The sequence below is a fragment of the Miniopterus natalensis genome, chromosome 11 (assembly GCF_054644295.1).
Source record: "Miniopterus natalensis isolate mMinNat1 chromosome 11, mMinNat1.hap1, whole genome shotgun sequence".
NCBI lineage: Eukaryota > Metazoa > Chordata > Mammalia > Chiroptera > Miniopteridae > Miniopterus > Miniopterus natalensis.
In genome coordinates, this window is record NC_142091.1 from 67,147,230 (window position 1) to 67,158,256 (window position 11,027).

At 55.2% G+C, this 11,027-nt stretch overlaps 1 protein-coding gene across 1 annotated transcript in view; it reads left to right on the forward strand.

Moving 5' to 3' along the window:
* CREB3L1 (cAMP responsive element binding protein 3 like 1) overlaps positions 1-10,639 on the forward strand; it is a 33,924-nt gene extending 23,285 nt beyond the window's left edge. Inside the window, exons 4-12 of the mRNA XM_016204052.2 lie at positions 2,184-2,262; positions 3,401-3,558; positions 4,323-4,472; positions 4,616-4,674; positions 4,833-4,901; positions 6,925-7,024; positions 7,895-8,021; positions 10,046-10,313; positions 10,494-10,639. Of these exons, the coding sequence (XP_016059538.1) occupies positions 2,184-2,262; positions 3,401-3,558; positions 4,323-4,472; positions 4,616-4,674; positions 4,833-4,901; positions 6,925-7,024; positions 7,895-8,021; positions 10,046-10,313; positions 10,494-10,530 (1,047 nt within the window). The 3' untranslated portion in view covers positions 10,531-10,639. The remainder of the gene's footprint in view (positions 1-2,183; positions 2,263-3,400; positions 3,559-4,322; positions 4,473-4,615; positions 4,675-4,832; positions 4,902-6,924; positions 7,025-7,894; positions 8,022-10,045; positions 10,314-10,493) is intronic.
* Positions 10,640-11,027: the final 388 nt, after the last annotated feature.

Here is an 11,027-nt window from a genome sequence, read left to right on the forward strand (position 1 = left end):
GGAGATAGCTCAGACCATTTAATTTTCTCAAAGTCTCTGCATTTTAAAAAAGAAGAAAGACCAAAATGGAAATATAAAATGTGTGCTATATTTCAGTTGTCACATTCATGAAATTAAGACTTTCATGCCCCTCTGCCTCCCATGAATGTGTAGATATAACCGCATTCAGCTATAGGTCCAAGGGGATGTCTGAAGACCCTTCTGAGACTGTGAGGCCCAGAGCCCAGGCCCCTGGGAGAGGCCCTGCCTGGGCCCAGCTTGGCTCTCACTTGTACTCTGGGCACATGGCATTCCCTCTTCTTCAGCCTCCTTCCCTATAAAATGGGAGCGTCAGCTACCTCCCAGGAGTTTCTGTCCTTGAGTCTATGACACCAGGGTCATCTTAAATCCCTAGTCTGGATTGGGTAGGCCCTGCCCCCTGCTGGCCACACAGCTCGCTGGATCAGAGTGTGGCCACAGGCAGTCCCATCAGCCCCTCCCAAACCCTCCCTACCCCACCACTGTACCCAAGGATCAAGGGTTGGCTGCAAATGTGGAGGATCTCTTGTGACCAGATCCAAGACTGGCTCGGCGGTGCCCTGATGCCTCGGGCCTTACCCAAGCAGGAAGGGAAAGTAGGGCCGCAGCAGCAGCCAGGGTCTTGGAGGTGGGGCACATGCCTCAGAGAAGGAAACTGATGTTCAAGGAGTTAAGCAACTTGCCCCAAATCACACAGTCAGGAACAGTGGGGCCACCGAACCCCAAAGCCCACACCTTCACCCCAGTGAGGTTATGACACCCTAGCGGAGGCCCAGGAACCAGGAGTTGGTGTGGTTGGTCAGTGATGAGCTGTGTGACCCACATAAGTGCCATCATACTTCTACATCACAGTCCCCTCATCTGTCACTTGAGGGCTGAGCTGGGACATAGACCAGGGAGCCTCCCAGGTCCCTGCCAACTTGAACCTTCTGTGATTCTTACTCATCTGCCTAAATTTGAGATTCTGTGTCCCACCCACAATATCAAGCCCTCTCTCTGCTGGCTGCAGACCCTGAGGAGAGACATGGTCCTGAAATCCAGCACCTGACACAGCACCTTCCACAAAGAGATCACCACTCACATGCTTGTTGGCAGCTATGTGTAGGAAGCCCCCCTGTCCCTGCAATCCTTTCTGGGACAGCAAGCTGGAGTATAAAGAAATAGGAATGCATGTTTGTTTAAAGTGTAAATCAAATTCCGTCAGTCCCTTGCTTTAAACCCAGTAGGGGCTCTTCACTGCTTCAACCTTCTTTGACTGGATTCCACTCCCAGCCCCACCCCAATCTTCTGGTCTTGTTTCCTACCCCTCTACCCCAACATATACCTACACTCTGGACACCCTGAATACTTGCCGTTTCCAGATCCAGCCATGCTGTCTGGCCTCTGTGCCTTTGCAGATGTCTGTCCCTCTGCTTGGAATGCCTTTCTTTTCACCCACTGCCTGCCCTGTCCTTTATCTGCAATACTCCCACATATCCCTCAGGACTCACTTCAAACTTCAACTGCTCAGGGAGCTTTCTCAGCCCCAGCCAGTTAACACCTCTTGCATCTGTGCTATTGTTGCCATTCATTGAACAGCTACAATTTGCCAGACATTCCCTCTAGTTCTCATGGCAACCCACATACCAAGGCCTATGTGGCCTTCACAGGGTCAGTCTCTACCAAGAAGATGGCACTTGCCCTGGCCGAGTGGCTCAGTTGGTTGAAGCAATGTCCATACACCGAAAGGTTGCAGGTTTGATCCCCAGTCCAAGGCACATACCTAGGTTGTGGGTTTGATCCCCAGTCAAGGCCCATACAGGAGGCAACCCATCGATGTTTCTCTCCCACTTTGATGTGTGTGTGCGTGTGTCTCCCCCCTTCTTCTCTCTAAACATATCCTCAGGTGAGGATTAAAAATAATAATAATAGATAATAATAATAATGATGGCACTGGCCTGGGAGGTCCCAAGAAGCCCTCCTTCTCTGAGCTTAAGGCCTGAATATTCGGCCACCATTCTCTTCTCTTGCTTCTGCTCCCTCTGGGCTGTGCCCAGAACTCTAAGCCTAGCCACCTCCCCAGTTGTGCAGGACAGGCCACCAGCCTCAGGGAGGGAGATGGGGTGGGTGGCATGGTTGGGACAGCCCCAGGCGCAGCTGATGGAGCTGGGTTCTCTCTTCCTCAGGCTCCAGGAGAGATGACTCAGCTGCCCATGATCAAAGCAGAGCCCCAGGAGATGAACCAGTTCCTCAAAGTGACACCAGGTAAGTGTGTCCAGGGAGGGACTCCCTTCCTCTCCAGTCTTGGGCAGACAGCATCCCTACTACCTTGGTCCAGTGACCCACCTCCCTTGACAACCCCACATCTCCCCAGGATATTCTCTCCTCCCTGCCTTGCCCACTCTTCGTCCCTCCAGTCCCCTTCTTACCCAACCTCTGACTGTCATCACTACTATCAACACCCTCACACCGTCTTTGCTAATCTCCTACCATTCACTAACTGAAGCTCACTCTATTGCCATTTGCTCATCTGTCCACCTGTCCATCTGTCCATTCATCTGACCATTCCATCCATCAATCCATCAATCTGGGCATTCTCTGCTGCCCTGGGGCTCTTTCTGCCCAGGCTTCCTCCTGACCACCTGCAGAGTGTTAGTCTTCCCGATGCCCTGGCCACAGAGGGGCAGCATGGAGAGGGAAGCTGGGAAGAGCAGTGCCCCTGGCTAGTCTGCTGAAAGCCCAGTACCTGCTGTCTTGTTACCCTGAAGTCGGAAATGGAAACCCTGTGGTAGTTATGGCTAACTATTTGGGGAAGGAAGGAAGGACGGAAGGAAGGAAGGAAGGAAGGAAGGAAGGAAGGAAGGAAGGAAGGAAGGAAGGGAGGAAGGGAGGGAGGGAGGGAGGGAGGGAGGGAGGGAGGGAGGGAGGGGAGGGAAGGAAGGAAGGAAGGAAGGAAGGAAGGAAGGAAGGAAGGAAGGAAGGAAGGAAGGAAGGAAGGAAGGAAGGAACGGTGGCTGCTGCTTGCCCAGCCTGATCCCCAGGGATCCAGTCATCTCCTGGGGTTGCTGAGCTGGGGACTCAGACCCTGGACCCTGTGGAGTCAGGGATGGCGGTGGGCCTCCAAGAATCCATCCTCTGTGATATCCACCTGCACCAAGAATCAGGCTTAAAGGAGCTAGGCATCTGGTGTCAGAGATGAGGCGGTGCCCAGGAATCAGCTTCTGGGATGCTAGCTCCCATCTTTCTGACATCACTGAGGGACTTGGTACAGCTGGTCAAGGCCCAGCAGTCTTGACCACAACATCAGGGCTCGCTTAGGCCCATGCTCTGCTGAACTCTGAGGTCCCAGTGGACTGGAGCTGGAGTGCAACCCTGCTAACCTGGCTTCCCCTCCTCTCCTCAGACGACCTGGTGCAGATGCCTCCGACGCCCCCCAGCAGCCATGGAAGTGACAGTGACGGCTCTCAGAGTCCCCGCTCTCTGCCCCCTTCCAGCCCTGTCCGGCCCATGGCCCGCTCCTCCACTGCCATCTCCACCTCTCCCCTCCTCACAGCCCCACATGTAAGCAGCTGGGGATGGTCTGGGGCAAATAACTGAGTAAATCCACTCTGATACTCAGCCAGAGGGGAAGGGTCTGGGGAGCCCCAAGTCTGATCCCCAACCCATCAGAATTCAGAGAGGTGCCTGCCTGGCAGATGGGAGTGAGAATCTTTTAATTCTGCCTCATGGTAGATAGGAAATAGGTAGGGAAATCCAAGAGGACCTCAGAATTCACACTATTTTAGAGCCAGGACTAGAACTTGACATTCCTGACAGCCAGGGGGTGGCCCCAGCTGCCTCCAAGGAGCACTGTTTGGGGAACAGTGCTCAGGAGGGCCAGAGTCCCCAGGAAACTGGAGCTAGGCCCTGAGCCCTGGGATGGGTGTGGAGCCTTCCAAGTCAAGACTGTAGGCATATGAGGGGGGTACCATTTAGGGGGCCCTGGACAAGTGAGCCTTCCAAGTCAAGACTGTAGGCATATGAGGGGGGTACCATTTATGGGGCCCTGGACAAGTGGGCTTTGAGGTTATGAATTTCAAGATGGGATCTAGGGAGCCCCCCACCCCAGCAATGTACTGAGTACCTAATATGCTGGGCTCCCAGCACCACTCTAAGCACTTGGTACATGTTATTGGATTTCATTCAGGTCTACCCCTTTTTCAGATGAGGAAACTGAGGATCAGAAAGTTGAGTGCTTTGCCCAGGTCACCCACAGAATAAATAGCAGAGCTCAAATTGGAACCCAGGGCTATAGGTTCCTCACCATCATATCCTGTTTCCCACAGAAATTACAGGGGACTTCGGGGCCACTGCTGCTGACGGAGGAGGAGAAGCGCACCCTGATTGCTGAGGGCTACCCCATCCCCACGAAACTGCCCCTCACCAAAGCTGAGGAGAAGGCCTTGAAGAGGGTCCGTAGGAAAATCAAGAACAAGGTAAAGCAAGAGCTGGCTGCCGGCCCTGCCCTGGGGCTCCGAGATGGGGAGGGGGGCCTCTGATCCCTTGACAATGCCAGCCCTGAAATTGGGGGGCCTAGGAAGTGGATGGTAACCCCTGTTTTGGTGGCTTCCCCCTCTAGATCTCGGCCCAGGAGAGCCGCCGGAAGAAGAAGGAATACGTGGAGTGTCTAGAAAAGAAGTGAGAGTCCTGGGTGGGGTGCGGTGGGGTGGGGGGCCTGGGCTCACAGGACTCCCTGGGCAGGAGGCACAGGGGCTGAGATGCTGGTGGGCAGCACTGAGGGGCCAGCAGCAAATCTGGGGGCTGGCTCTGAGCCTGTGCCTGCTTGGCCCCTGCAGGGTGGAGACATTTACATCAGAAAACAACGAACTCTGGAAAAAGGTGGAGACCCTGGAGAATGCCAACAGGTGGGTGCTGCCCCCTATATCCGGCACTGCCCCCTGCCTTCTGCAGCCAGCTCCTTGCCTGGCTGTGGCATGGCTCTGAGAGGCAGGAGAGAGGAGAGGTGACTGAGTTCAGGATGAACCCCAGAAACAGGAACCCTGCAGCCTGGACTCCAGCTTCCCCTCCTTCTTAATTCTCACATAGCTCTACGTACCTCACAGGGCTGGTGAGAAGCTTTCAATGAGATGGTACAGAGCAGTGGTCTTCAAAGCATGGGCCTCAGCCCACCAGCAGCAGCCTCCCTGTGAGCATGTTAGAAATGCTTATTTTCAGGCCTCACGCCAGGGCTGCTGAAGCGGAACTCCAGGGAGAGGCCTCAGCAATCTGTGTTGCAATTAGCGCTCCAGGTGATTCGGATGCACCCTAGAGCTAGAACCACCGGTGTAGATGCTTCCACTCAAAGCGAGCTGCCAGGGCAAACACTATCAGCACCGCCTGGGAGCTTGTAAAAAGGCAGAATCTCAGGGCTCTCCCAGACTCGCTGAAGCAGAATCTGCATTGCAGCAAGCTCCTTGGCTGATTCATGTGCACAATTAAGGTTGAGAAATGTTAGTGTAGGCGCCGCACCTGGCCTGAGGTATTTACAGAAAGTCACAGCTCTGTGTTCGTAGCACACTCTGCCATTTTAGCGAGTGGGCCCAGCTTCTTTGTCTAAATGGAGCCGACAGGAGCACCAACTCACAGGATTCGTGTGAAGACTTGATGAGACGGTGCAACTGAAGGGCCCAGCCCTGTGCTTGGCATTTAAGAATGCTCAATTCTTGTTAGTTTTTCTTTTTTTCTCTCTCTCTCTCTAAATATATCTTTATTGATTTCAGAGAGAGGAAAGGAGAGGGAGAGAGAGAGATAGAAACATCAATGATGAGAGAGTCATTGATCAAGCCCGCATCCCGGGCATGTGCCCTGACTGGGAATCGAACCCCGATCGCCTGGATCCTAGGTCAACGCTCAACCGCTGAGCGATGGCCGGCCGGGCTTTTTTTCCTTTTTTATTGTTATTATTCTGAATTCTTGATAGTGCCCAGCCGTGAGCACACAGTAGATCTTTCATGAATATTTCCCGGGATTGATTAAAATAGACAGCAGCTGGTGTGCAGCAGGTGCTCAACAGGCTTTCCCCTTCTTTGCTTCCTTCTCCCTCCGCTTCTCCAGCGAGATCCAGCTATTGCCCTGACTTACCTGGAATATGCCCCCCACTCAGGGAAGGGGAGCAGGGAACTCTCACCCCTCACCCCACCCCTGACCCGTCTGCCTTTCGCTCAGATTCCCCTCTGGGCCCCAAATGGGCCTGGCCCTTGGCGCTATTTCGCCACCTGCTGTACATCATGGGAACTGCAACTCCCTCTGCCGGGCTGGGTGCAGGAAAGAGCTGATGAAACGTTTGCTCACCAAACATGGGCTGATCACCTCCCCTGTGTACCCAGAGGGTCCCACTGGGGCTCAGTCCTTACCCTCAGAGAGCCCGCCGTTAGCTGAGGAGACTGACATGGAAATCCATAAATAAACGAAGTGTTGCAGGTTCTGTGATAAATGTGAAAACAGCGATAAAATTAACAAAAATGGTAGCTACCATTTCCTAGGCACTGGCTATGTACCAGACAGCTGCCAGACAGGTCCTTCTGCTCAGCTCAGAGTGTTGTGGGGGCAAAGGAGGGGGGTCAGTGTAGCTGTGGCTGATGTGGGGTAAGAAAAGGTGACCGCAGCCCAAGTGGGGCAGGCCTTCCTCCAACCCCCACTTTGGCCAGGAGCATCACTGGGCGCCCCTGAGCTCCCCTGGGGACAAGCTGTCCCCACGAGGCAGGCCCCAGGTTCCTGAGCTGTACACAGAGGGGCCAGGCAGGAGGTGACCTTTTCTGTCTTGACTGAAATGGGCACCTGGTGTGGAAGCCAAGCGTGGAGCCAGCCCAGGGGCTGCCCCGGAGAGCTCCGGGAGGCAGAGGTGCCCGCTGGGTCAGAGCCCCCAGCTGACCGCTGTCCCCTCCTCAGGACCCTGCTTCAGCAGCTGCAGAAACTCCAGACTCTGGTCACCAACAAGATCTCCAGACCGTACAAGATGGCTGCCACCCAGACCGGGACCTGCCTGATGGTGGGTGCCGCTCCCTCACAGGGCCGCAGGAGCACGCCTTCCCCGCCCGGCTTTCCAGGGGGGTGGGCGGACCTTGGAAGGACTGGCACTGTTATGGGCAACATCACCAGGGCACACCACCCTAGTGCCTCGCGGCCTGGTTCCAGCAGACCCTAGCCTCTTTCACCAAGCCCACGGAACCTTCTAGAACATGGCCTTCCCGGGCCGGTGCTAACGTTTTGTGGCTATGTGGTGACACGCGAACCCGGCTGGGGGATGGCCGGGAAGGCCCTTGAGAAGGCAGCCTCCACACCCTGGTTCTTTCTGGAATGAGTGCTGGAGAGAAAGCCAAGCAAATATCCAAAAACCCAAAAGAGTGCCCAGGGTGTGGCTCAGGCCTCTGCTAGTCCCTCTCCCATCTCCTCCTGGACATGTCCAGCCTGTTCACTCCTCAGTACACTCTCCTCTGAGATCCATGCTTCCCGGTGGCAGGGCTGAGCGTGGGCTTTGTGACTCTTAGCTCCTGCTGAGAATCTGGTGTGATACTGTGCCCCCTCCCTTATCCCAGCCCCCCCTTACCTCCCCCTCCCCCTTTCTTCCTTACCCGATTCCTCCACCCTGGAGGTGGTAACCCCATTGGCCACCTCCCTCTTTTTCCCAGCACTGCCTGTGGTGGCCCCCCTACAAGGGGCTGAGGTGGCCTGAGCAGCCTCTACCTTCTCCAGAGAAGGTGGGGTACCCCACATCTAATGGGTGGTTGGCTCTGGAATTTGCTTTCTTATAAAAATACTGAGCCTTTTTCACCCATTGGTTTTGGGGGGGAGGTTGGGGGGAAGCCAGGGTTGCAGCCCCTCCCCACCCCAATCTGACCACCACTCTCTCCACTACCAGGTGGCAGCCTTGTGCTTTGTTCTGGTGCTGGGCTCCCTCATGCCCTGCCTCCCTGAGTTCTCCTCCGGCTCCCAGACTGTGAAGGAAGACCCCATGGCCACTGACAGCGGCTACACAGCCAGTCAGAGTGAGTGTCCTGGGCCAGGCTGCCCTCCCCGAGCCCCAACTTCCGGGCAGAAGCCAGACGCTGGGAGGAGCCAAGTTTGGGATTGGCATCATCTCATCCTACCTGCTCATTTTGCAGATGGGGAAGCTGAGGCTCGAAAAGGGTCTATGATTTGTTCAATGTTAGTTGTGGAATTGGGACTACAATGCAGACCCCCTGATTCCCAGCCCCCCCCCCCCCAGAAGTGGCCAGGGGCTCAGTTTAGCCCCATGTATTATGGTGCCAGTGGCTATGGGGCCTCTGCTAAGCACCGTCTGAATTTCACGACTGGGACAGCGAATGAGTTTCAGCTCAAAGGTCATTTCCAATAAGATGTGGTGGCTGCCTGAAGCACTGCGTTAAGGACTCTGAGGCACCACTCGGGATCAGCAGGAAGGGGCACCTGGGCCCACTGGTGATGTCTGCCATGGGCAGCAGAGGGGCTCAGATATTTACCATCCCACGGGGGATCGTGAAATACAGTGGCTAAGAGCATGGAGCTTCTGAGTCCGTCATGGCTGCCTCTGCCACTTGCTCACTGCGTGACCTTGGGCTTGTGCCTTAAGCTCTCCAAGCTTTCATTTCTTCATCTGGAAATAGGAGCTACAGTCCTGCACTTGCTGAGCATGGTTGATGTGAAGATTAGATGACGAGGTCTACAAACACTCTCAACACAGATACAACACGTGGGCGGCAAGGGGAGAACTAGTGTAGGGCGCAGCAAGAATACTGTGGATTTCCAGAGGCAGAAGATACTGCAGGTAGACATAGAGAGGACCGTCCCAGCCACGCCTCCTCATTTACCAGGAGCCAGCCATCTGCAGGGAAGGAGGAGGAACCAGATGGGCAGTCGGAGAGCTAGGAGGTGGGGAGAGCGAGTTTCCAGAAGGACGGATGCTGCAGGGAGGGTGTGCTAGGCCCGCAGGGCCTTGAGGGGAGGAAGCGGCTGGCCGGCGGCAGGGGAGCGGTAGGGGAAGAGGAAGTGGGGGCGGCGACTGAGAACCACTCCCTGGACAGGTGGGGCTGGGCCTGAGAAGAGGAGAACAGGACAGTTACCAAGGGGATGGAAGGTCTGGGGAGCCACTCATTTTTTCCAAGGCCACAGGGGCCCTTGTGTACTGGTGGTGGTAGAGGAAGCCTGAGCGCAGGAAGGAATGGAAGTGGGGGGCAGGGGTGTCAGTGATGATAAAGGAAGCCAGAGTCAGAGGAGGCCAGAGAAGGAACGAGCCCCCCTCGAGTGAATGCAGTGGCTACAGGCCCCGCATCTGGACACCTGGGATGGGAAGTGCCTGGGGGCAGGCTGGCGTGCAGAGCCGGGAGTGGCATCATGCCAGGGGCACCTTCCGCATAGCTTGGTCCTCTCACATAGGTCAGGACCGTGAGAGCCAGAGGGTGGTGGTGGATGGAACTAGCATGGGACAGCACACCTGATTACCTGGAACCTCAACTACCTGTTCTGTGAAACGGCTAAAAATATCTGGTTCCTGAGATTCTGTGAGATGTCAATTTCGATGTAGGCCAGAGGACTTTGCCCAATGCCTGGCACATAGTAGATCCCCAACAAATGGATTTTCTTTCCCTTCAGTTCCCTGAAGGGCACTCTGGGGCCTAGAATGGGGAAGAGATTTATTCAAGATCTTATGGAAATTGTTAGGACTAGGACTTGAACCCAGCTCTCAGATGCCCTGCTTAGAAAGAGCTACTTTCTCTGGGTGCTTCCTAAACAGTTTCAATCACTTCTCCTATATTATCTCATTTAAACCTCACATCTACATGAAGTTGGGCCTAGTATCCCTATTTTACAGATGAACAAACTGAGGCTCAGAAAGGTTAAAGCAAGGGCATGACTTGCCTGAGGTCACCCAGCTCAGCATTGCTAGAGCTGGAATTCAGATCCAGGCCTTTAAGACTCCAGGACCCATGTCTGTAACTACTAAGCCATGAATGTGCCTGGGACAGGGAGGGAGCCTCCTGGCACCCGGGCTTACCCTGAGCTTCCTCTCTAGTGCCCTCCCGAAGCCTCCTGTTCTACGATGAGGGGGCAGGCTCTTGGGAGGATGGCCGCAGCGCCCTCCTGCCTGTGGAGCCCCCGGATGGCTGGGAAATCAAGCCCGGGGGGCCAGCAGAGCAGCGACCCCAGGACCACCTACAGCACGACCACCTGGACAGCACCCACGAGACCACAAAGTACCTGAGCGAAGCCTGGCCCAAAGACATCAGTGGAAACGGCACCAGCCCCGACTTCTCCCACCCCAAGGAGTGGTTCCATGAGAGGTGGGTGGGTGGCTCCTTCCCTTCCTAGGAACCCAGGCTCTGCCTGCCCTCTGCCCAACCCCTGTCCCCAAGTCAGCCACACCTTCCCAATGCCCCACCCCTCCCATATTCAGATCCAGTTTGCAGAGTGGTGAGAAAGTCCTCATTGGACAAAGTCTCTGATTTTCCTTCTCTCTCCAGGGATCTGGGCCCAAACACCACCATCAAGCTCTCCTAGGCCATGCCAAGACCCAGGACACAGGATGTACCCCCTGGCACCCCTGAAGAGGTTGTCTTGCTCACTGACCCGGATCCGGCTTGTACCCCTGCCCCCTGGGGTACTATCCCAGGAGAAAGGGTTCCATTTCTCCCCAGCCCTTTTCTGCCCCAGATCTTGACTGGGGCCTCTCCTCTCCCCCCATATTTGGACTGTTCCCTTGGGCCAACCACTCCGCTCTCACCCTCCCTCCACAACCTTCGGTCCTTCTCAGATAAACCACTCACTGGGCTACCCCCTCCTTTCTCATATTGACCAACAGGACCACTGCCCTCCCTGCCCCCTGCCCCCACACACACAAACACACACGTCAACATGCCCATACACACATACACACCCTTCACCCCCCACTGTACAGAGACCAAGAACAGAAATTGTTTGTAAATAATGAACCTTATTTTTTATTATTGCCAGTCCCCTAAGATATTGTATTTTACAAATCTCCCTCCTACTTTCAC